General features: G+C 43.1%; 1 protein-coding gene across 1 annotated transcript in view; it reads right to left on the bottom strand.

The window, feature by feature from the left end:
• The window catches only part of ITGBL1 (integrin subunit beta like 1), a 172,281-nt gene extending 145,492 nt beyond the window's left edge, over positions 1–26,789 (bottom strand). The window contains exons 1-2 of the mRNA XM_056862142.1: positions 26,701–26,789; positions 24,441–24,652 (exon numbers count right to left, since the gene is read on the bottom strand). Coding sequence (XP_056718120.1) covers positions 24,441–24,652; positions 26,701–26,789 — 301 coding nt within the window. The remainder of the gene's footprint in view (positions 1–24,440; positions 24,653–26,700) is intronic.
• Positions 26,790–27,288: the final 499 nt, after the last annotated feature.

Raw genomic sequence — 27,288 nt, 5'->3', positions numbered from 1 at the left:
TGTCACTGAGGAGCCCCGTGGTGCAGAGTGGTAAGCTGCAGTACTGAAGTCCAAGCTCTGCTCACAACCTGAGTCATTATTATATATGAGAAAGGAAATCTTGTACAGTAAGGTATGCTCAGAATGGTGTTTGGGTAGACGTGTCTAAACCATCTGCTGGCGGAGTTTGCATTAGATTCTGCAGAGCCAAGAGCCCTTTTCAGACAGCCATGCATACCAGGAGCCTACCCACAGGAGTCTGTGGTTCTGGTGATGCTCCTGATGCATGCATGTTGCACTATACACATGAAATGGCTGCTGTGCCTATTGGGAGCAAGGCAGGTGCTCCCATAGATGAGCTCCCAGTATTTATGGTTGTAAAGTCTGAATAATAAGGTATGTGAAGCATGAAGCCTCATTGATTCAGCGGCTCATCATTGAGACCCAGTATGGTGAAGTGGTTAAGAACAGAAGACTCTAAGTTGGAGAACCAGGTTTGATTCCCCACTCCTCCACATGAGTGGTGAACTCTAATCTGGTGAACCGGGTTGGTTTCCCCACTCCTCCACAAGAAGCCAGCAGGGTGATCTTGGGCTAGTCACTGTTCTCTTAGAGCTCTTTCAGCCTCAGCTACCTCACAAGGTGTCTGCTGTGGGAAGAGGAAGGGAAGGAGATTGTAAGCTAGTTTGATTCTCTTTTTTAAAAAAGGTAGAGAAAGTCGGCATATAAAAACCAACTCTTCTTCTTCCCTTTCAGAAGTAACCAAGGTTTCGAGCCGTCATTCCACAATGGTGCAGACAGTTTTTCACAGAGAGCATTTTATTTCTTTAACCTTTGGTTCTCCTGACCTCCCTGTACAGACTGCTTCTGTCTCTCTGCTCCTGATCTTGGCACCAGATCCATATTTGACAATGCTGTGTGTTTTCTCTGTTCATCTAAAAACTGCTGACATAATGTATATGCCAGAGTCTGTCATTTTGTGTTGACACTGTATTATATGAATAAAAAAGATAAAGAAATGTGGGGGCTTGTTTGCTGCTACATAAGCCCTACTGGTTTCCACTGGGCATGTGTCCCTGGGTGCAGGACCGTAACCACAGTTTCTTTTGTATAGCAAGAAATGAAACAATCAGTATGGTGTCTGATCTATCATTTCTTCTACCACCATAACAGCATTGGTGAAGCGAATGCAAAGTTCCTTTAGTTTTATAAGATCACCTCAGCCTCATAAAGTACCATTAGGAGGTCAAAGAAGCCTCATAGCTCAAAGTACTTTTGAATGCCCTGATTCAGAAAGCGTAATCTGTGACATCTGATCCACATCTGATACCGCAGGTCAGGAAAGGTAGTTATAAGTCCAAGAGGTCACCACCATGGCTAACGGGTAAGGTGAAGGAAGCAATTAGAGAAAAAAAGTCTTCCTTCAGAGACTGGAAGGTTTGCCCAAACGAGGCGAACAGAAGAAAACACAAACTTGCACAAAGGAAATGCAAGCAGATAAGCACACGCACCATCACCTTCCTTTTCTGTTTTAACCAGGCTAGATTCATTGATTGATTAACAGGTGCTATATTTTTAAACGTACTTTTCTGTATTTTAACATATTTTTGTGTGTTTTATGTTTTATATTTATTATTTGTATTGATGACGTGTTTTTATTCTGTTGTAAATAGGGTTGCCAGGTCCCTCTTCGCCACTGGCAGGAGGTTTTGGGGGCGGAGCCTGAGGAGGGTGGGGTTGGGGGAGGGACTTCAATGCCCTAGAGTTCAATTGCCAAAGCGGCCATTCTCTCCAGGGGAATTGATCTCTAACAGCTGGAGATCAGTTGTAATAGTGGGAGATCTCCAGCTAGTACCTGGAGTTTGGCAACCCTAGTTGTAAACCACCCTGAGCCCTGCTTCGCAGGGGAAGGCAGCATATAAATAAATAATTGTTGTTGTTGTACAGAGGTTTACCTGGAAATTACATCAGTCATTTTTGGTTAGCTGAAAATGCTACAGTTTTCCATAAAGTTTTTGGTGATTCCTAGAAAGGCATGACATCACTTCCGGGTTTTCCCCAGAAGTGACCTCATGACATCACCAAAGGAGTTTGGTTTTTTTTTAAAAAAACTTTTTTCTCCCACCTGCCACTTGAGTGCCAGCAGTGGGGGAGAGGGCAGGTGGCAGGCATATGGCAACCCTAATTAGGCAGAGCACATGGAAGAATTGAGGAGAATGTGTAATTCATGTCTGACTGATGCATGATGGGAGGCTCCAGCACCTTCTGATTGGCCAGGCTAACTGGCTATAAACTCTCTGGCTTTGGACAGCCTCATCTTGGGTCTAAGAAATCCGCTTTCTTCTTTCTGTCTCCAAAGGTGTTTTAAAAAATCACTTCTTCCTCTTTGATCCCTGCTTCCTATTCTTGTCCTTGCCTGAGATCCCTGGACACAGGCTCCAGTTTGACCACTTTACCATGGCAACTTCTCATCTTTGAGAAGAGATGAAGGATCAGCCCCATTGGGCCTGACCCAAATCCTAGTCATGGTTCTGCACTCTGGTGTATTCCCACCTGACATCCTCTACATTTTGACAAGGAGAAAATCTGGTCTGGGATTTTTAGAATACATATGGCAGGAGAAATGGATGGTTTCTGTGAACTTTTTCTTTCTTAAATAGTCCTCTTTCCTTTTCAGTTGTACTGGGGGCAGATCACTATTATGAAACCTCAAGATCCTTGAATGTTTCGGCACACTTTGTTAAACCACAAAACCACAGTGTGCAGGAGTGCAAAGAATAATCGAGTCTGCTCTCGATTCAATTATTTTGTCATTTTAAAAAACCTATTTTTGTTCTTTAATACCAGGATGCAAACAAATTGTATTATAAAATCAGTACAATAGTTGTTCATGTTGGCCAACGATGTATTCCAAAAACTGAAGGGCACTTAGGTTTTTGAAGGAGGGAGCAGCAATTTCTGCTGATGTCCCACTTCTGCTGCTATCCCCACTATGCCCCATAAGCTGCTCCTGAGGACCCAGAAACACCAGTGGAAGGGGGGGTTGCAATCTGTGGGCTGCAGCAGGAAAGGGGGGTTATTTATGAATGGGTCTAGTTCAGGTTGGATCTTGATTAGTAATATTCCTATTATACGAGACTTGTTCATATAATCATGGACCACTCCAGTTTTACCATTTCATCCGAACCCAATGGTTTGCCCAACGCCAGTCAGTGAGATGCAAGGATGATCGGGGAATCTGCACCCAGGTCTTCCCCATCCAATACAACATTCTCTCCACGTAGGGTTGCCAACTTCCAGGTACTAGCTGGAGATCTCCTGCTATTACAACTGATCTCCAGCCGGTAGAGATCAGTTCACCTGGAGAAAATGGCCGCTTTGGCAATTGGACTCTATGGCACTGAAGTCCTGCCCCTCCTCAAACCCTTCCTTTCTCAGGCTCTGCCCCAAAAACATGCCGCCGGTAGCTAAGAGGGTCCTGGCAACCCTATCTCCAATATCCCACACTGACTCAATTCTAGTATTGCCATCAAGTTTGTTTGCATTTCCCAGTATGCCTTTAAAGATGCAGTTCTAATGTCCTTAACATGTATTTGTTACTTTGTCACAGACATGTATGCCGCCAGACTGATGCTATTCCTCCATCTGCGCTTTCATATTTTCATTTCTTCTTTGTGTCATACAGAAACCTTCCTTCAAGCACTTCAGGGACTATTTGTTACCAAAACAAGACTGTATTCAAACAATTACTGTGAGCGTCTTTCTTCTTCTAAGCATCATATTACTATTCCTGAGACCCCGGAGACCTTCCTTCATTATTCAAAAGGTTAAAAATGTTTTCTAGAATTCCATGGCAACCATGATTATTTTATTCCAAAGCAGCCTCAAAATCCATTACTAATGCACATCCCATTTCGTTTACCAAAAGCTTATTAAACGAAGCAAGTTGTAGCAAGCGTATTCCTCACTACATAGCAGGATCTCAATTGTTAAAATATTCCCCAGGGACATAAAACGCATGTGACTAAATAAGGATAAAGAATTCAATACTTTGTCGAAGGCTTTCATGGTCAGAGTTCATTGGTTCTTGTAGGTTATCCGGGCTGTGTGACCGTGGTCTTGGTATTTTCTTTCCTGACCTTTCGCCAGCAGCTGTGGCAGGCATCTTCAGAGGAGTAACACTGAAGGACAGTGTCTTCAGAGGACATGTTAGTTCAGAGGAGTAACACTGAAGAGACACTGTCCTTCAGTGTTACTCCTCTGAAGATGCCTGCCACAGCTGCTGGCGAAAGGTCAGGAAAGAAAATACCAAGACCACGGTCACACAGCCCGGATAACCTACAAGAACCAATTCAATACTTAGCTGGTAGAAAAACTACTTTATGAAGTTGTAAACTACTAATGCATTAATACTTGCCCCAAAACTGATTAGATAGTAGGGATGCCAGCCTCCTGGTGGGACTTGGAGAGCCCCCAGAATTATTGCTCATCTCCATACGACAGAGATCAGTTTTCCTGGATAAAATGGATACCTTGGAAGGCGTAACCCTTTGAGGTTCCTGTCCTCCCCAGGCTCCATCCCCGATATCCAGGAGTTTCTCAATCTGGATCTGGCAACCCTCCCCCCTTCCCCCACTGGTGGCCAGGGGGGACGTCACAACTCTATCAGATAGGAATATGTAACCAACCATGAAGTTCCTCCAACAGAACACCATTCCTATTCCCAGAAGAGGGGATGGTGACCCCTGTCAATGCCTTCCCCCACACTACAGACTTCCACATGTCCCACTTGCTGTTCCTGAGTAACCACTGGTTCCTAACCACAAAATTTGAGGGGCTCAATTGGATACAGCAAGAGGAGGAGGAGATAGGAACGCCCCCCTTAGCGAAGTCCAGCACATATGATATATTAACGTTCCTAATTTAAAAGAAACACCTTTGAAGGACATTATTAAATCTCCTCAGAAATTATCTAGTCACAACTACTCAGAAGCAAAAAAATAAAATAAAACAAAAAATAAAACGGTTACAAAAATGTACTGAACAAAATAGACACTTAAAGCACAGCCAAGGATCAGACCCACTCATCACCATAAGAAGAAAACGACAACAACAATAATAAATCATTACAGGAAGGGCGAAAACACATGGTCGCTTTAGCCTCCTTTATTCCCTGTTTCAGCCAGGATTCAGCCAGGATCCAACGCACATTCGGCAAAAACGCATGCGTTCGATCCTGGCTGAATCCTGGCTGAAACAGGGAATAAAGGAGGCTTAAGTGACCATGTGTTTTCTCCCTAAAGCGACCATGCGTTTTCGCCTGAAGAATGGTGAGAATGTCTTGAGTTACAATATAGGATACAAGTAAGTATATCTTGTATGTAAGGATACAAGTTGTTCATATATCTGAAATCTGAATATTTTTTACATAATCATCTCATTCATAATTAGAATAAATTTAGAGCAGCATTTGTTTTCATAACCTGTTCCCTAGTTTTGCTTAACACCTTCCCAAGCAGTTTTCCACACATTTGTCATCTAGCAGATATCTCAGTCCTTTGAAAATTGGTGGTCATAGGGGTAGGAAAGTGATTTTCTCCCAAGCTGGTGCCAGAAGACACGTTCTCCTCATAGCATATGAATTGAAACAACAAGGCCAGTGTTTATCACACCAACTGACACCGTCAGGGCATATTGGAACAAGGCTAATGCAGGGAAAGCTGTCACAATCGTGCCACAAGTCCTAGGAATAGGCATTGAAGGAAAAGACTGGGCCAAACAGAAATGAAAATATTGCTTGGGTAGAAAGACAGCTAAAGTTGAAGGGGCCAAGAGGAAAAGCTGACTGTTCAACCAAAGGTTCTTAGACTTCAATTCTCTACCACCCACCAACTATGTGATATTATCATCAAATGCTCCCAAGCCAGAAATAATTTTTTTTTAAAAAGGACACAAAAATAGCATTCTAGATATGGAGAAACTCAAGGTGAGGCCTGGAATTCTCCCAGAATTACAACTGATTTCTTGACTACAGATATCACTGTAGTCAAGAAATCAGCAGCTTCAAAGAAAGGACTTTATGACATCACATCCATGCTGGTGATATTCAAAGGAATCCAGACTTCTTTCAAAATTTGGTCTCATTCCTAATTAGGATTGCCAGCTCTGGGATGGGAAATTCTTGGATATTTGGGGGTGAAGACTGGGGAAGGTGGGATTTGGAAAGGGGGACCTCAGCTGGATATAATGCATAGACTCCATCCTCCAAAGCTGCCATTTTCTCTGCACTGTAGAGATCGGTTGTAATTTCTGGAGGTTGGCAACCCTACATTCCAATTCAGCATGTTAGGAGACAGGCTTTAAAATTCTATATAAGCTGCAACTGCTAGTCCTTCAGTGGTGTTAGGGCAATATTTAATAATAATAATCTCCTTTCATCATTATTTAAAGACTGTAAAGGATTTAAAACTCATGGATAACAGAAATGACCATGGCAGCCAAAAGGCCACATTAATAAACCTTGCTCCCTCCCACCCCTACTAGGGTTGCTAACCTTTAGGTGGTGGCTGGAGTTCTCCACTATTATAACTGATCTCCAGGCGACAGAGAGAAAATGACCGCTTTGGAAGGTGGACTCTATGACATAACCCACTGAAGTCTCTCCCCTCCTCAAACCCCACCCTCCTCAGGCTCCACCTCCCAAATCTCCAAATATTTCCCAACCTGGAGCTGGCAACCCTAACCCCCACCCCAGCTGCAGATCAAAAAGCCACAGTCCTGAATCATTCATTTAGTGCCGCGTAAGGTGTATCAATTTTCTTCCAAGTCAAAATCACTAACAGGGCAATCCTATGCAAAATTACTCCAGTCTAAGCCCATTTATTAGACTGGAGTAACGCTGCAGAAGATTGCACTGTAAAATTACCTTCCCCCAAAAAATTGGCATGGCATTTTAGGAAGAGAGGATTTTGCTTCCTTGGGAAATAAAGGTCAGGAAGAGACCTTTCCCTGATGGATTTTTAGTATTATCAAAAGTCTTCTGACCTGACCCTTGGCCTTTGGGGGTTTCAAATTCTTCTTATTTGTGGATTATAGTATTTTCATTTTAAATTCTTTATTTTTTTTCTAATTGGGTCTATCTAGAAAAAGATGTTCTTTAATCCACAAGCAGTAGCAAAGACCCTGAATAATTAACAGCAGAACCTCCCCCACTTGTTACAATAAAAAAAATTCCTTCCTGAACATACTAATATACACCGATACAGAATGCAATAATCAGATAAGCAAAACCTGTTCACATTTGCCCTTCAAATAAGACTTTTAAGGTCTGGCTTTCAAATGGAAGGCATTTATATCCCATGTTGTGTGGGAGGAGGTGGGAGTAGGGTTGCCAGGTCCCTCTTCGCTACTGGCGGGAGATTTTTGGGGTGGAGCTTGAGGAGGGCAGGGTTTGGGAAGGGGAGGGACTTCAATGCCATAGAGTCCAATTGCCAAAGCGGCCATTTTCTCCAGGAGAACTAATCTCTATCGGCCGGAGATCAGTTGTAATTGCAGGAGATCTCCAGCTAGTAGCTGGAGGTTGGCAACCCTGTATGGCTGCCATGTGTGAATATCTTTGACATGCCACTCTGTGATTGGTAGATGTGCACATGGTGGCACTACTGCATTCCTGCGCAGTTACTCTGCTCTCAGCTCCTTAGATCTGGGTCTTTTTTTTGGAATTCTTCTTCTCTGGTGAAAGAGAACACAGGGTACCGTGCTAGGATTGCACTGTCATCTGGGGACTTGGGACTGCGCTGTTAATAATAAATCATTGTTGAATTATTATTTAGTGAATAACGTTTAAAACAAAAAAAGGCACCCCGCCCCCCCCAAAAAACTACACACCTTCCCAGCTTCTAAGTGTTTCCGATTTTTAAGCACAGTACAGAGTGAACTAGATTAATTCTGTTGGCCCTTCGAAAAAAAGTTGTTACTTAGTAGTAGTAGTTAGTTACACACCTGTTTTCTAACTCGTACACAGTATTAATGGCCGGTTGAGATTTGGAGGCTTTATAGCAGTGCACAGTTTCCTTTTTTTACTGTGGCCTGTCTGATATTTCTTGTAAGATGTCATTTTTGGTAGATGTCATTTCATTGCAGGATAATGGACACATGGCCTTATTTTTCCTTAGCATGTTTTACAGGACTGCAGGAAACGGGTATCAGGAAGGATGGCTGAGAGCCTTTCTCACAGCAGGGAAATAATGAATTCCTCCTCCGTTACCCATGGTATAACACTCAGATGCTCGGACACTCCACTGGGACACAAATGAGTACGCAGTAAATGGGAAGAGCTGGAATTACTTTTAGCTTTAATACACTTCAATCTTCTCCTCCACATCCCTGGTGCCAGCGTAAATGCCACTTGTGCCGGCATAAGGGGCGTTTACATTGGCGGTGCAGCAGCACTACGCATGGGCACAGGCGCAGCTCGCCTCTGGTGCAGGGGCTCACGCTGGCACCAAAGGGGGTGTTCCCAGGGCAGGGCTGGCATTAGTCAGCTCCCTGAGCCCTTTTGCCCCAGGAATGCCCGTTTTTGCTGGTACGAACTTACGCCAGCAAAAAATGGTGGCACAGCCTGAGCAACATACAGCAGTTCCACGGGGGTTTGGGGAACATTCCTTTTCACCTTGCTAGCTGCGGCGCAGTAAGCTGCTCAGGAGGCAGCTCGGCTGCACCGTGGATGTGCCGCCTCCAGCCACAATGCAACTACCAACCCCCCCACCCCCGGACTGTACTGTCTGATACTTACATATGCTTTAGGCTATGTTTTTAATTATAATCTGTTCCCAAAAGACTAAAATAAATGTTGTCTGATGAAAAATATCATTAGTGGCTGTGGATGGACTGTGATGCACTTTGTCAATGGTATGGGGCAGATATTACATCCCTGATCTATGGGTAGGAAAATAGGAGCACACACACTTCCTTCCTTCTCCATCCCACCTACAAATCTTCTCTTTGTTTTTCACAACTAACCATGGTACAAGTGAGAAGCAGAGGCAGTGTGCCATTGCCTTCCTCTGTGAAGTCTTTCTTGGAGGTCCCCATCCAAGTACCAACCCTGCTTAGCTTCTGAAATCTGATGAGATTGGGCTATGTTATACCATTCCATAGCCCCTCCCAAAATATGAAGTTCATAAAATCAGAGAAGGGTGATATTCATACCAAGGACGTAACAGATTCTGATAAGCATTTGTGCTTCAGCATAGCATGGCCTGCATTTGTCCCCTAGGTAAAGTTTCCAGGTCTCCCAATAGGACAGGAGATTTCTCACCAGCAACTCCTGCTGCTCACGGCTGCTCTGTCAGCCAGTGGGAGAACTATAAGCAAAAAAAAATGCCATCAGCCCAAAAATGTTATGTCACTTCCAGAAAAAACCCATAAGTGACATCATGCCTCTCTAGGATTTGCCAGAAACTCTGCTGCAAAACCATAGAGTTTCCAGCTATTCCTAGAGACAGCATGACAAAACTTCTCGATTTTTCCTGGAAGTGATGTAACACTGTTGTCAACACACCTCCAAGTCCCTTTCCCCAGGGTATGTAAGGCTTATGTTTGGCTTGGGCTGCCAATGCTTAAACTGTTCCCACTAGCTCTCCTTTTAATATCAGTTTGATCCACAAGCAATTTTTAGGTGATTCTATTTAACTTCATTACATGAAAAGATTCAAGGGCCCATTTCCATGCATTAAATCTCTATTAAAGGGATGGGATATTTTCCCCCATCCCATTGACAACCTTACCCAAAGCCTTGAACACAATGTATATCATGCAAGAACCCTCAGAACTGTGAGGTGCAGGCTTGCATAGCCTAGCAAAATCCACTCGGCCCTGCTAGGCTTCTCTATGCATGCACAGGTTATGCAGTTACTTATAATTGATCTCCTAACCTCTCACCAATACTACACCCACATGCACTGTTAATGAATGGCCTATATTATAGGCCATAGAAAACTACACATATTGGCTGCCTTTCAAAAAATCCTACAACCATATTTAACTCCCATAGTCACTGTACCAGCAAGAATATGTTTAAAATTACCTCATGTAGTAATTCTTTTGAGGTCAACAATCATCCCTTCCAGCAGGGTTGCCAACCTCCAGGTTAGTGTTGCCAGGTTCCTCTTCGCCACTGGCGGGAGGTTTTTGGGGCGGAGCCTGAGGAGGGCAGGGTTTAGGGAAGGAAGGGACTCCAATGCCATAGAGTCCAATTGCCAAAGCGGCCGTTTTCTCCAGGTGAACTGATCTCTATCAGCTGGGGATCAGTTGTAATAGCAGGAGGCTGACCTATTCTAAGCCACATAATAACAACTGTCATCCTTCCAGTTCTTTCACTTTCCACAGTCCAAAAACATTTGAGAATGTCAAGATTTCCAAACTTCCTCACCCCAAACTGTTCTGTTAGAAATAAGTATTTGATCCACTAGTGTGGGAGACCCCAAGGCAGGCTGGGCTGATGATGACTGTGGGGGTGGGTGGGCTGAGCACAGAAAATGGAGCACCTTAACCAGGCCGGCCTAATGAGACATACAGACAAGGGAAGACCTTGACTTTGACATCCAGCTGCCAACTTGCATTATGAAGTTGTGACATAAACTAAAACCATTACTGGAAGCTCTGCTTAATTATCCGCCAGATGCTACAGCGGCTACTATCCATGAGTTTTCTGAGTGGAGAGTTAGAGAGGAAAAGATCTCTGACCCCACCTGTCACTGTGTATCAGAGATGTTGATATGATTTAGCAAGAAGCATAGATGGAAGTACTCACTTAACATTATCGTGTACAGTCAAATGCGGCGTGGCAGCTGACTGGAAAACCACTCCCCACTTTACGATATTTTTCATTGTCAGAATTCAATAGTATCACATCTCATTTTTTCACATAAACAGCACAATGTCAAGGAAAATATATACTAAGTTTGTCCACTAGCCTTCATTAATGGGAGAGCCATGCTATAGTGGTCAGAATGTTGGATTAAGATCTAGGAGAATCAAGTTCAATTCCCCACTTTGCCATGGAAGCTTGCTGTGTAACCATTCTCTCAGCTTAACCTATCTCACAGGGTTGTTAGGGTAAAATGGATGATGGAAGAATGTTGTAAACCAGGAGTGTCAAACTCAATTGTTACGAGGGCCAGATACATCATAAATGTCACTTGGTCAGGCTGGGCCATGCCTCGCCAGCCCAGACCAAGAGTGGGGGGGGGGGTTGGCTGCCTCGGCTGGCTCATGGGCCAGATAAGAGCTCTCATGATAAGAGCCTTATGTTTGTCACACCTGTTGTAACCTGCTTTAGGTCTCCACTAGGGACAAAAGCAGGGTATAAATATCTAAATACATAAATAAGGTAGGGGCAAGACGGAAGAAGACAGAGAGTTATTTCACAGAGCACAGATTAGCCAAAGTTAACAACTTGTGAAGTATCTTTTTATTAATGTTACACTAACACTTTTCGGCTTCACAATGTCATGGCAATATTTCTAAGTCACCATTTGTGCAGTCCATTTGTACAAGCCTTTAACATGAACTTATAGGACTGAAGTATTACACAATGTATTACACAAAGTCTTGTGATTGGCTCCACACATGCGGTTGCAGATCATCAAATGTTCTAGTGGTGCCCTGAGATGAATTCACAGTGAGTTCCCATAGGGCCAAAACAATGCTGAATGTGGGTCATTGCTATCTTCTGTTCAATAGGACAGAGATAATCATGAGTTTAATTCTCCCCTTTAGGATTCTGCAAAAAAAAAAAAAAATTCGGTAAATTTTGGGTTTATTGGGCCTGGGTTTTTTTAGTAAACCATCAAAGTTTGGTGAACTTTGAGACAGGGGGTCCAATTTTATGGGCCCACAAAGGGGTCATCCCATCCTCCAGTCATTTGTGAGCTAAGCTGTCCATTGGTGTTCAGGTTCAAAAGTTCAGTGTTGCCGAGGACTGATGGAAAGAGCCTATTGCCTGGCTGGCACCTCAAAGTCCAGGGGCTGCCTTCGTTTCTGGGTTACATTGCATGATGTCCATGCAAATTAGCTTCCAAACGGAGGAAAAAGGATTCTTGTAGGTTGTCCGGGCTGTGTAACCGTGGTCTTGGTATTTTCTTTCCTGACGTTTCGCCAGCAGTGTCTCAGAGACACTGGCCTTCAGTGTTACTCCTCTGAAGATGCCTGCCACAGCTGCTGGCAAAACGTCAGGAAAGAAAAGACCAAGACCACGGTTACACAGCCCGGATAACCTACAAGAATCAATGAACTCTGACCGTGAAAGCCTTCGACAATATTTTGGAGGAAAAAGGCTTAAATGCAAGAGAAATAAGGCACAGAAAACATTCCTTTTGGTGGCAAATGACATCCTATGAACAGTCCATTATTGTGGTCATGAAAAATCTGATTCCAAGAGATGGTCACAGTGCGGGGAAACGAAGCCTCTACTCAGGGCAACCTTCTTTTGGAAAGCAGGTTTTCATGGGGGGAGTGATATTGGAGCTGGATGAAGTCATGACCCCAGGGCTGTCTGAAGGAGATTGCTCATCCACATGAAGAAACCTTCTTCAGAAGCCTGGTGGGTGGCTGTTGAAGCTGGCTCTTTTAGTTGGAGGGTATATCCCTCCAGACAGGACTGGATGAGCACCATCTTTTAAATAACCCTATCTCAAAAGGGCCCCTAACAAAACCAGAAGAAAGAAAGAAAGAAAGAAAGAAAGAAAGAAAGAAAGAAAGAAAGAAAGAAAGAAAGAAAGAAAGAAAGAAAGAAAGAAAGAAAGAAAGGGGAGAAAGAGGGGAGAAAGTACAGAGCCATACCTCTGAGCAAAGGTGAATAGTCGAACCCGAAAAGCTGAATATCTATTTGGCTTTTTTGGGAATCGCCTATTCGACTTTGGCTTTATCCCCAGGTTTTGGCGTTTGGTAAACCCAAAACACGAAATTTACCGAAATGGCTAATTTTGAGTTTATTTTCAGTTCAGGTTTATCAATATGTACAACCCTACTCCCCTTGAAATCCAGAGGACTGAAGTGTGCTTTATGTTGTCTGGGGTACTTATATTGTTCAGAACTTTTACAAATCATTTTTGTTGTGTTTAGCAATTAGGTTAAGTGTTATTTTGATGGCCCCAAAGAGTTTATTGACACATTATACTTGAGCACATTCATTCATGAACTAAAATTCATTGCTTGAATTTCTTTTCCATCTTTTTATCAACACAATACTAGTGTTTGCTACCATTTTATCTGTTTGTTTTGTTCTGTAACCTGCCTTTCCCTAAAGCTCAGGCCACATAACAAAATTTGCAATTTGTAAATGAGAATGAGTTTCACGGAATTCACCAACATGTCTACATCTTTTCATAATCTAACACAGAAACTTATGGGCCAGCTCAAATTGGTAAAATTTTCAACCCTTTTAGAAGGGTTGGATTCTGGCAATTCAGTAGTAGTAGGAGATTCATAATTGCCATCTTGATATTAAATATCTACTGGGGAAAAGATGTGCACCCTGTACATGTCATGAGTAAAAACTGAGCATGCAAGTAAACTGGTATGAACTGTTCAGGAGTATTTTTCTTGAAAGTTCATCAGTAGGGGGAGTTGCCTGAAAGTATTTCTAAATGCTATAACTTGCTAGAAGAGGAAATTGCTTCTTTTACAGCTTATAATAGTGGGGAGACACTTATCCAAGTCTTATACATAATTCATGTAACAAACAAACAAAAGATTGTGCATACATCAATTTTGTTGCACACACATCTATTGTCAATTGCAGTGTCCCAATATACATAAAGGTTCAGTGCTAAAGAAGAAAAAGTGTGCATTTGTATACACTCATCCATCATCTCAAGCCTGAAATAAAATACAGGGAAGTGAGAGAGATCTCAACCACCCACAGTGAGATGAGATACTATATAAGCATTTGCAAGACAATAAAGTAGAACAGTCGATAACAATCTGACAGATTGTGAAAGCAATTTGAGGATTTAAGGTAAATGAAAGATAAAGTTTAAACGTATTGTTGACTAAAATTATTTAGAAGTGTTTACAACCCTCAAGACAGTCAGCAAGTAATATACCAATTAGAATTAGCCAAAATTTATGCAAGGAATTTACAGCCACTTGCATAGATTTCCCCAGTGGTTTTCCATCCAAGGACTTTCTCTTCATTTGACTTAGCTAAGAAGGCCATAAAAAAGCATTTGTGTACAATACATGAAACAACGAACTCTATGAACTATGCACAGACAACAAAATACTAGAACTCAGAAGGACCTTTATGAAATTGACTTTCAACAGGTTCAAGGCAGACCAAAGGAAGTACTACTTCATACAATGCTAGTTGACTTGTGGAACTCTCTGCCACAATATATGGTGATGGCCACTGGCTTCGATGGATTTCTAAAGGGGGTTGGAGAGATTTACGGAGGAACGGTCTATCAGCATATTTAATTCTCAACGTGAACCACGAACAGACAAGATAGTTCATATAAACAAACCTGAGGAAAGCCCTAGATTTGCAGAACCATCTGAAATCTTAAAAAAAAAACATCAGGGGGTTAACCCCCCTAATAATATAAACAGCACCTATGTCTTTGAGAAATGAATGTCCTCTGAGATCCCAGTTGTCACTGTGGGGATCTAGGCAACCACAACTTGCCAGCCTTCAAACCTTGGTTTCTGTCAATAAAAGTCAGGGGGGAGGCTCTTTCAAAGGTTATTTTGGCCTTCCAGTCTACCTCTGCTGCTTCCCACCTGTCCTGGAGAGTAGATATATCAGTCACACCCAGCAGAAACCACCAGACGATTTTCTTCCATGCATGACTAATCCAGGTGTGGCAGTGGCTACCTAACAACATGCCACACAACTTTGCCACCAAGTAGGGTTACCAACTTCCAGGTGATAGCTGGAGATCTCCTGCTATTACAACTAATCTCCAGCCTATAGAGATCAGTTCACCTGGAGAAAATGACCACTTTGGCAATTGGACTCTATGGCATTGAAGTCCCTCCCCTCCCCAAACCCAGCCCTCCTCAGGGTCCACCCCATAAACCTTCCACCAGTGGCGAAGAGGGACCTGGCAACCCTACTACCAGGGCTTCCAGTAGACACTCCGGTGTCAGATATTATCCCTCAGCTGTGATGGGCCAGATCCTGGACAACCAGCCCTCCAGGCTCTGCCCAACCCCACAAAAGCATAAGAGACAGTGAGCCTATACAGAAGAAGGTGAGCAGAGACACAGTGCCAGGCTTACAGCCCATGCCCCAGCTGCCGAGCCAGACCATCGCTCAAGTGAGCATGAGCATTTGGAGGATTCTGGCCCAATTAAGCCCTGGCCAGATGTTCCAGGAGCTGTCTTCAGAGCAGGTGGAGATGCTTCCCTCCAGTCTATCTAAGCCTTGAGCTGGTAAGGGACTCTTGTTGGATCAACTGGTTCACAAGGCTCCATCTCTTGTGCTCCAGTCCCAGCTTCCAGATCAACAAATAGGTCCCAGCTCCTGAGAAGATCCTTCTCATTCTGGTGTCTAAAGCTAGAACAGAACCAAAGTCCAGAGCATTCTGGAGGGCAAAGTCCAAAGTCTGGAGGGCAGGCATGAACTGGATCCCTTGGGAAAGATGGGCCAGCTTTGGGGGGAGGAAGAGAGGCAGGCACCACTCTTGTAAATGTCAAAAATAAAGTAAAAATAAATATTTGCTGACCATGTGATCTGCTTCTTAATTTGTACCAGCTTTCTGTTACACTCTTCTTTATCCCTGTGTCCATTAGCATTACTGAATAACTTATCTAGTATTCAAAAAATGCATCAAAACATGGCTTTTAATGGACTAGAAAGTATTGCTTCCTTGCTTTTCTCAGACACAACTTCTGCAATCTATTTTGTTATCAACACTTCTGCGGAGTCGGTATTACAAGCAACCCTTTTGAAATACGCTCATTTAATCTCCCCAGGATCATCATTAATCTCAAAGTAAAGATTAAGGAAAAGGTCTTCATTAAACTGAACAGCCCAACAGGAACAAAATGAGAATTTCCCCATGTACCATAATAAGAATGGGGGGAAAAGCCTCCAGTTTATCCTCAGACAACATTAATATCATGCTCAGAATACCTTGACATAGCATTTTGCAGATTGCAATACCTGATATAAGCAAAAACTAATACATTTTGTTTTGCAATCACAGAAATGCCGATTAACTGCATACATCCGATAATAATCCCTGATCCTTATCTGTACATCAGGTTGCGGCTTCTGTCAATGAGCAGCCTAAACAATTTGTGACCCACCCTAACAAAGAAAACCCACTGCCAGCCTTGCATTTTTGCCTGCCAAGTCCACACACCAATCAGAATCATAGCACTGGGATGACCAGGATCATCTAGTCCAACCCCCAGCACAATTCATAACTGCCTCCCCTGCATAACCCCAGTGACCCCTACTGCATGCCCAGAACATGGCAAAAAAAAATATTCCTCCAGTATCCCTAGCCAATATGGCCTAGAGGAAAATTGCTTTGTGACCCCGAAGTGGCGGTCAGCATTATCCTGGGCATGTAAGAAAGGGTCACAAGAGCCAAACACTGGTGCAACCCTTCCTGCCCTCCCTCTCATGATCTGCCTAAATTCACAGAATCAGCATTGCTGAAAGATGGCCATCTAGCCTTTGCTTAAAAACCTCCAAAGAAGGAAAGCTCACCACCTCCCGAGGAACCACTCTAATTATGAGAAAGTTCTTCCTAATGTTTAGCTGGAAACTCTTTTGATTTAATTTCAACCTGTTGGTTCTGGTCTGACCTTATGGGGCAACAGAAAACAACTCCACCATCCTGTATATGACAGCCCATCAAGTACTTGAAGATGGTTATCATATCACACAACTTCAATCAGTTCCAATGAGGAGAAAAAATGGTAGCGGTTTGAAAAAACCAGATAGGATTTAAAAAGGGCATGTACAAGAAATGGAAAAAGGGTGAAATCAACAAATAGGAATTCAAACAAGTAGCCAACATATGCAGGGAGAAAGTTAGGAAGGCTAAAGCGCAGAATGAGCTTCGGCTTGCCAGGGAAGTTAAAAACAACAAAAAAGGGGTTTTTGGTTATGTCCACAACAAAAGGAAGATCAAGGTAACAAGAGAATTTCAGAAGAAAATCAGCTTGTGTTTCATAAATTACAGCAAAGCTTTTGTCTATGTGGATCATGAAAAGCTATGGTTAGTTTTAAAAGAAATGGGTGTTCCACAGCATCTGATTGTTTTGATGTGCAACCTGTAGTCTGATCAAGGGGATACTGTTAAGACAGATTATGGAGAAACAGAATGATTTCCAATTGGCAAAGGTGTCAGACAATCTGTTCAATCTGTATGCAGAACATATCATAAAGACATCTGGATTAGATTTAGATGAGGGCGGAGTTAAATTTGTGCAAGGAACATTAACACTTTGAGATATGCAGATGACACCACATTACTAGCAGAAAATAGTAAAGACCTGAAACGACTACTGATAAAGGTTAAAGCAGAATGTGCCAAAGTAGGATTAGAGCTGAACATCAAGAAGACAAAAGTATTGACTACTGGGGAATTACACAAATCTAAGGCTGATGCTGAAGAAACTGAAATTGTTCAAGATTTTCTATTCCTTTGCTCCATCATAAACCAAAAGAGAGACTGCAACCAGGAACTCAGAAGGAGATTGAGATTGGAAGGGCAGCCATGAAGGAAATAGAAAAAAATTCTGAAGTGTAAGGATATGTTGCTGGCAACCAAGATCAAGATCATTCATACTATAGTATTCCCCATTCTTTTATTTTATTTACATTATTTATAGTCCGCCTTTCTCACTGGGACTCAAAGCAGATTACACAGAGTGAGTCAATACAATCAACAGGATGGGACATTTAATAAACAACGATATAGGATTTGGGTTGTAGAACCAACCAGAAATCTAAAAAATAGAATTGAAGCAAAGCATAGGTGTAAACGTGACACATAAAATGATGCAAGACTACATAATAGGATCCAACTTACAGCAAGGTATACCCAGTAGTATAGACCACAGTCCCTAATAATTTGACCAAGTAACTTTGTGAATCATTTTGAACAATGCAATCTTATTGCCCATGTAGGAAAGCTCTCCTGAATAATTCAGTTTTGCATAGTTTGAGGAAAACCCGGAGAGTGGGAGCCTTCCTGACCTCCTCAGGCAGACCAATCCACAAGGTAGGGGCCAAAACGGAGAAGGCACGTGTAGGGGCAGTTGTCGATTTTGCCCATTTGCAGGTTAGTATCTGCAGAAGACTCATTTAAGATGAATGAAGCCATGGGGTGGTGGAGCAAAGGGGGAGAGACAGTCTCACAGATATGAGGGTCCAAGAAGAAGCAGAAGCAGAGTTGGTTTTATATGCTGACTTTCTCTACCACTTAAGGGAGACTCAAACCGGCTTACAATCACCTTCCCTTCCCCTCCCCACAACAGACACCCTGTGAGGTAGGTGGGGCTGAGAGAGCTCTAAGAGAGCTGTAACTTGCCCAAGGTCACCCAGCTGGCTTCGTGTGTAGGAGTGGGAAACAAATCCAGTTCACCTGATTAGCCTCCGCCGCTCATGTGGAGGAGTGGGGAATCAAACCTGGTTCTCCAGATCTGAGTCCACCACTCCAAACCACCACTCTTAACTACTACACCATGCTGGCCATGAAGGGTTTTGTATGTGGTAGTCAAGACCTTAAATTGAACCCAGTAACTGTTGGGCAGCCAATGGAGTAGCTGCAGAATGGGAGTAATATGCATGCTTCATCTACATCCTGATAATAGCCAAGCTGCAGCATTCTGTATCTGCTGGACGTTCCAAACTGATTTTGAGGAGAGACCCATGTACAGTGTGTTACAGTAGTCTAGCCTCAATGTCACCATGGCATGGATCCAGGTGGTCAGATCAGCCGTATTGAGGTGTATTGGGAGTGAAAGTTGGACAATGAAGAAAACTGACAGAAAGTTAATTCGTTTGAAATGTAATGTTGGAGGACAGTTTTCCAGATACCATGGACCACCAAAAAGACAAACCAGTGGGTTCTAGCTCAAATCAAGCCTGAACTCTCCCTTGAAGCTAAAATGACTACTTTGTACTTTGGTTACATTATGATAGACAAGACTCACTGCAAAAGACAATAATGCTAGGAAAAGTTGAAGGCAACAGGAAAACAGGAAGACCCAACATGAGATAGATTGATCACATGAACACATGAAGCTGCCTTATACTGAACCAGACCTTGGGTCCATCAAGTCAGTATTGTCTACTCAGAACGGAGGTAGAGGTCTTTCACATCACCTACTTGCCCAGTCCCTTTAACTGGAGATGCCGGGGGTTGAACCTGGGATCTTCTGCACATCAAGCAGATGCTCTACCACTGAGCCATGGCCCCTCCCCAGTAAAGTAAGCCTTGGCCTTCAGTTTGCAAGGCCTGAGCAAGGCTGTTAATAATAGGACATTTTGGATGTCATTAATTCATAGGGTCACCATAAGTCAGAAGTGACTTAACAGCACAACACACACACACATACAATTCTGATGGGTTGCATTTGGCTCGGTGCTGGATCACAAGTTGTTCAGGCTTGGATAATAAGAAACTTTTTTTTGTACTGTAACAATTGCACTCAGAGTAGGAAATGGAACATGGGAAAGATGAATATGTGTTAATTAAAAATGAATCAAAATAAGAGAAGAATATCAACTATTTTCAGAGGAACTAGCCGAAGTTACATTAGCACTTGGGTTTGGTGTATGAATAATGCAGCCCTCATGAATATTAGTGCATTGGTAAGAGAGGATGCAAGATACCAGGAGGTTGATCTAAGCTTCTACAAATGGAACAAGTTTGCAGAAGTAATCTTTATGGTCTTTTCCTTCCCACAGTAACCTCCTGCTCCCCCTGAAAAGAAACTACTGAAGGTTAGGGAACCTTACAGAAAAATATGTGGTCATGTGAAGAACACTGCAGCAAGAAGAGAGGAATAAGCAGACATTGCAGGAGTAGATCAAACCCTGTGAATAGGAGACTGTCTCTTTTTTTGAATATTAGTACTGGCAAAAATGTCACGTCCAGGACCACAAGCATTAGACAATATTTAACTCTCCTGCCCTCATGAAAAGCATTTCAGTAATCAGATACCCAAATGAGAAGGATTGCCTGGTCCCTCTTTGCCACCAGTGGGAGGTTTTTTGGGGTGGAGCCAGAGGAGGGCGGGGTTTGGGGAGGGGAGGGACTTCAATGCCATAGAGTCCAATGGCCAAAGCAGCCCTTTTCTCCAGGTGAACTGATCTCTATCAGCTGGAGATGAGTTGTAATAGCAGGAGATCTCCAGCTAGTACCTGGAGATTGACAACCCTACAAATGAGATGTATTTGACAAGGACTCCAATTTAATGGAAAAAAATTGAAATTATATTACGGTTTGTTATTCTGTTTATAGAACAAAGTACAGATTTGCAGGGATGGCTCCTGAGATGTATAAAATGCCCAGTGATAATTTCTGCAGGGTCTCATAGACTCCTGGTATGCTACTCACTCACTTATCCTGGAGGTCTAAATAACGACAATACTTAATGCTTTACACTTCCTTATCTTAACTGGAGCATCAACATCCCTGCCAATATTTCACAGATGAAACTACAGACATGCTTGTAACACTGCAGGGATCACTGCCTGAGCCTTCCTACGTATGGAGTTAAAGACTCTATTCCACCCTCTATATTACTTGATTAGGCAATAGCTTATTCTCCATTGATTTAAAAGCCAAGAGGGTGTTTACTCTTTTGGTTAAAGCTCTGTCAAGAAACTCTAATAGTTCTACTACAAGTAATTGACACATACTACACTGTCAAGTGCCTTGGTATTCAGACCCTGCACATTAATACGTAAGTGTGCTGGAAACATGATGAACTCAATCGGAGATTTCATTTTGGGATATACTTGGCAGGGAGGCTGAATCCTAAAGAATGACAACTCCAGTTCAAGCTAGTGACATTTAACAAGGCATTTCCAAATGGAAAAAATAAGACTGGTTCTTTGAAAGAGAATAGAGACGGACCCTGCTACAGAGTAGGATGTGCATCAAAATAAAGTAATGGTCGCATTAAGTTTTCCCCATGCTGCTTGACACTACAGTATCTTGAACATTCAGGCTTTCACCTTCATTGGGGTCTAACTGACACCAATACTATTTAAACAGAAAGTCAAATAAAAATGCATGGGAGGAGGTTGAAACAAGCAGAATAATTGACCTCTTTAAAATAGGAGAAGACCACTGAATATGAAGTTGCAAAGGCTAGGGCAAGAGACTATGGTCGTTTAAGCATGGGTACTTTCACTCATGTTCACCCCCCATCTGTCTTGGTAGTTCCTTGGAGTTATGCATGAGTTTTCCCTCCGTTAGAGGTGACCTCGCTGCCAGCCCTCACAAATCCTGGACCTTCCTATTCCTCTCTGTTACCCTGATTCTTCACTCTCCCCTGAGCTCAGCCCAGGTGAAATCTCTGTGCATAAGGCAAAGTGCAGGACACACAAGCATTATTTCGTTCACAGCCAATTACAAAGCAGCATGTCCACAGGCGGGGATTCAAATACTTCCTGCTTCCTGGGAGCTCTTTCTGAGCAGAAGAAAGGCTTTTTAAAAACGATGCTTGGATTTCTCCCCCCGCCCTTTCAGATTGCTCCGTTTTTTGTTTTATGTTCTTAAAATGCTTTTTTACGTGGCAATTGGGTTTGGGGGGAGGGAACTTTTCTTTCACTACAGCCAAATACAATGCAGCATTTCAAGGGGCAGGAATTCAAATACTTCCTGATTTGAGCTTGGAGACTGCTGGTGCATAGACTCCCAAAAGGAAAGTGTGGGTCCAGCCAGCAACGAACCTCAGGTAAAACTCCCATGCATAAATGACATATGATTAAACTATTTGATCCTAATTCTTCCTTTCCTCCTAACATTCCAACAGAACATTCAATGAATGTTAGGTTGGAAAAGTCACCACTAAGGAAAATTTAGAGGCTCTGGCCATTGGATAAAATATTCATATTGCCACTTTCAGTTGGATTCAGAAAATACATTACTACTAGGGCTGAAATTGCCACAGCCCAGCAAGACAAAAAGGTAAGAGTTATATAGTGGTTATTGTTTGCAGCTAGGATCTCGGAAACAAAAATTCAGTGCTCAGTGCTTTTATTTTCCTTTCACAATGACGTAACGGGCACTACAACTCTCAGCTTTAAGATGATTTACAAATGTTGGTTTTCTACTGTCATATGACAACGTTAAGGCAAAGTACAAGTGGGTCACCCAGCTGGCTTCATATGTAGGTGTGGGTAAACCAACCCGGTTCACCAGATTAGCATCTGCCGCTCATGTGGAGGAGAGGGGACTCAAACCTGGTTCTCCAGATCAGAGTCCACTGCTCCAAATCACCACTCTTAACCACGACATCACACTGGCTTTAAAGTTTCCTATCCTGCTAAAACAGCAGTGTAGTGTATTTTTAACAACTACTCCTTCCCCCCCAGTATTAAAAAATTGTAAATTCCCATTATTTTCTCTCCCGCTGTGTTTGTTGTTCCCATTATTAATTATTGAAACAGCAACCCTGCAATGTCCAGGGCAATGTGTTAACATTTTTTATAATTTTCACATTGTAGGGCTCTTCATGTTATTATTGGACATTATTCTTAACTACACTGTGGCTAAAATAAGCTGCTATTCCCCCCCCCCCCCATGAAATCTGCCAAGGCCGTTTCTGGACGCATTTATTATTAATGGCGTTCTCCGTAACATTCACATTGACCTAATTGTGGGTTCTGGCCTGAAAAATTGACATGTTACACGGAACTGAGAAAATGTGGAAATGAGAGGAAGTTACCACAATGATGTTCCCAGAATTCCAATGGAGGAAGAAATGGTGTTTTTCTCTACTTCTGTGCTATTCAGCCCTTTACATGTCTTAATTCAGCTAATCTCAGCAACTAAACAAAATCTAAAAATATTGTCGTGGCTATAATCATATTTGAAAACAGTTTCTAGTCACATCAGGTCAAATTCCCAGAGGCAGGAGTCCCTCGAAAGGGTAGATGCCATATGCTAGAATCTCGTGTTAGCATTACAACTTTTTCTATAATGCACAGGGGAGGTACTTAAAGAACAGTACATTATACCCGCTAGCAAGCTGTCTTTAACCAGGGCATCTAGGGCACGTCTGTGTGGAAATAAGAGCAGGTGGGTCTTGGTACTCTGCTGTAGCTAAGTTAACTAGGGTTGCCAACCTCCAGGTACTAGCTGGAGATCTCCTGCTATTACAACTTATCTCCAGCCGACATAAATCAGTTTCCCTGGAGCAAATGGCCACTTTGGCAATTGGACTCTATGACATTGAAGTCCCTCCCCTGCCCAAACTCTGCCCTCCTCAGGCTCCACCCCAAAAACCTCCTACTGGTGGCGAAGAGGACCTGGCAACCCTAAAGTTAACCAGTGCTCATCTGCCATAGTCTGCACAAAAGACTTAAAGAAACACCAAATGTCAAAGTCAATACAGTGCATGAAACAATTAGGCTTGGATCCTATAAACGAGTTCCATGTATGCTAGCTACTCTTTGACACGGAGCACACTTCCTTTTCTCCTAAAATTTCCATTGGTGTAAGGTCAATGGTTTTCAATGGACTCTTGCCCCAACACAAGTTTTATCAGAAGAGGAAGAGTGCTCTGAAACAGAGACAAGTTAGCACACAAGCAACTAATTCATAGGATCCAAACGTTTAATCCTTTTCCTCTCCTGATGCTCCTTCCCACCATTTAGGTTTGCATGCTGTGGTCCAGAACTGAAAGTGCGCAGGTGTGCATTTCAAACAGTCATCTCCTTGCACAGCAAATAATTACATGGTATTATCCTTTGTAGCTAGGATGTAAGCAAGAGCAGACAATACAAAGGAAGGAAGGGAAAAGTATTGTACAATACAACTTGGTGTTGCTAATAACAGCTTACCTGGCTGTGGTGTGTCATAACCTGATTTACAAACTCTGAAAATGAAGCAGATGATACTGTGGAGAGGCCTGTGCATAAACCAAAGAGACCCACAGGTAATGAGTAGGTTTGCCAACCACCAGGTACTAGCTGGAGATCTCTTGTTATCACTGTCTTTAAAGTGGCACTTTAATGGCGATCTTGCCACATGGCTCATTGTTCTTGCCCAGAGCCTTCAAGATGTTCAGTGCCGCTGCCGTCAGCGCTCCCAGAAGTACCACAAAACTCCAGCCAAGCCCAAAAGCACAGTTGGAAAGGCACCCATTACTCTGACTTCACCCTTTTTTTTGCCCAGCATTTGCCAATGCCCACTGAATCTAGACACAACCGAAAAGCACCATGGGATCCTTGTTGGACAACAAGTCTAGCTTACCTGCACAAGTCTCCCCGTCGTATGTTTCACATACCCACTCATGGCATTCACACAGCGGTCCATAATATTTGCCTGGCTCCGTCACTTGGCAGATGCAAACCCCGCAGTCGCAGTGGCCTCTGCCGCTGCAGAGTTTTCCGCCAGGGAATCGACACCTGCGCTCTGACTCGGCCTGGGACAACCGGCAAGAGGAGGCGCTTCCCAAACCACTCCTGGAGACAATGAAAAGGTAAGTAATTATAAACCAAAAAGGGGGGGCAAAACATAAGACGAAGGAGTTGCTGCTACTGGGCTTCCTAGCTGTCTCATGGCACTAATCTCATAAAATCACAGAGTTGGAAGAAACCACCAGGGTCATCTAGTCCAACCCCCTGCACAATGCAGGAATTTCACAACTACCTCCCCCACACACACCCAGTGAACCCCTGCTCCATGCCCAGAAGATGCCCACCCTCCCATGGTCCGACCTTCTGGGGCAACAGAAAACAACTCAGCACCCTCCTCTATATGACAGCCTTTCAAGTACTCAAACATAAGAACATAAGAAAGGCCCTGCTGGATCAGACCAAGGCCCATCAAGTCCAGCAGTCTGTTCACACAGTGGCCAAACAGGTGCCTCTAGGAAGCCACAAACAAGACGACTGCAGCACCACCATCCGGCCTGTGTTCCACTGCACTCAAAATAATAGGCATGCTCCTCTGATACTAGAGAGAATAGGCATGCAGCATGACTAGTATCCATTCTAACTAATAGCCATGAATACCCCTCTCCTCCATGAATATGTCCACTCTCCTCTTAAAGCCCTCCAAGCTGGCAGCCATCACCACATCCTGGGGCAGGGAGTTCCACAATTTAACTATGCGTTGGGTGAAAAAATACTTCCTTTTATCTGTTTTGAATCTTTCACCCTCCAGCTTTAGCAGATGACCCCGTGTTCTAGTATTATGGGAGAGAGAGAAAAACTTCTCCCTGTCCACTCTCTCCAAACCATGCATTTATAGACCTCTATCATGTCTCCCCTCAGCCGCCTTCTTTCCAAGCTAAACAGCCCTAACCGCTCCCCATAGGACAGTTGCTCTAGTCCCCTAATCATTTTGGTTGCTCTTTTCTGCACCTTCTCAAGCTCTGTAATATCCTTTTTTAGGTGTGGTGACCAGAACTGTACACAGTATTCCAAGTGTGGTCTCACCACAGATTTGTACAAGGGCAGTATGATATCAGCAGTTTTATTCTCTATTCCTTGTCTGATTATGGCCAGTATGGAATTTGCCTTTTTTACAGCAGCCGCACACTGGGTTGACATCTTCATTGAGCTATCCACTACCACCCCAAGATCCCTTTCTTGGTCTGTCGCTGCCAGCACAGATCCCATCAGTGTATATGCGAAGTTGGGATTTTTTGCCCCAATATGCATCACTTTACACTTACTCACATTGAATCTCATTTGCCATTTTAATGCCCATTCTTCCAGTATGCAGAGATCCTTCTGGAGCTCCTCACAGTCTGATTTTGTTTTAACCACCCTAAATTATTTGGTGTCATCTGCAAACTTGGCTACTTCACTGTTTAACCCCGACTCCAGGTCATTGATGAACAGGCTGAAAAGCACCGGTCCCAACACAGATCCCTGAAGATGGTTATCATATCCCCTCTCAGTCTGCTCCTCTTCAGGCTAAACATACCTAGCTCCTTCAACCTAGATAGATAGATAGATAGATAGATAGATAGATAGATAGATAGATAGATAGATAGATAGATAGATAGATAGATAGATAGATAGATAGATAGATAGAGATAGCCTTGGGAAAGTCTCTCAGCATAAGCCCTCCCCATCTGCAATATGGGAATAATAATACTTGTCCACCTTACACCACTGTTGTAAGGATTACTGTGATAATATATGTGAAACGCTTTGAAAACTGAACAGCGTTATATAAATGTTAAGTGTTATCAGCAAATTTGTTCCTTTATTTGCTCTTCTTTGGTTAAGCATCCCTTACTACCCAAGGGGCTAATAAAAATAGGAAGAAGGCAATCTGTTGGTTAGGGACAAGAATAACCTGTGAACAATGGCTGAAAAATCCACACTGCAGTACCAGCTGTATGCTTTTTATGGAAGAAAAATCAGCATGTTTTGAGCAATGCCTGTCTTCAGGAACATCTTGTTTTTCCACTAAGAAAAGGGCCCACGTTGCTTGAGAAAATGCTTAATTTGTCCCTTCCTAGGGATTCAACTGCTAGGCTGGAACCTGGGTTGACCCGTCCCAGTTCAGCTGCGGTCTCATTCGGTAGGGTTCAGTCCAGTTCACGATGCCAAATTCCTCCATGCAATTTTTGGATACCTCCATGTCTGGACAACCTCGTGCAAATAAGACTGTACACGTGGGGAGTCAGCTGTAACCTCTGCGATCAGTCACAATAAATGGCTTCCGGCTTCCTGTGAGGACAACGGGGGTCACACTAACCTTCCTCTGTACATTTGCGTACAAGACGGCTTGGAAGAATTTGGCAGTGTGACCTGGCCCCTAGACACACCACAGCCTCGCAATCACACACGTGCTACACTTGAATGACCCTCTCTCTCGGCCTCAGCTGTGAATTGGAAACACCATTTTTCTTCCTCCCAGGGACACTGTGAAGGTTTTAAAAAAAGAGTTGTAAACATAGTTACTTGCGTAAGCCATCGGCATAGGGCAGTCAGAGCCTCTAAATAAAGAAATGAACTTTAAAGCTTTCAAAAATGAATGTATATGTCTTGTGTGATCTGTACCGCTGGCAATGTTCTGGAAGGGCAGATCCAGCCTTGCTTTCTTATTTCAGAACTGCCTCTTCACAATGGGGAGGGGC

The sequence above is a fragment of the Euleptes europaea genome, chromosome 16 (assembly GCF_029931775.1).
Source record: "Euleptes europaea isolate rEulEur1 chromosome 16, rEulEur1.hap1, whole genome shotgun sequence".
Taxonomy (NCBI): Eukaryota; Metazoa; Chordata; class Lepidosauria; order Squamata; family Sphaerodactylidae; genus Euleptes; species Euleptes europaea.
This window is presented reverse-complemented; position numbering and strand designations above follow the sequence as displayed.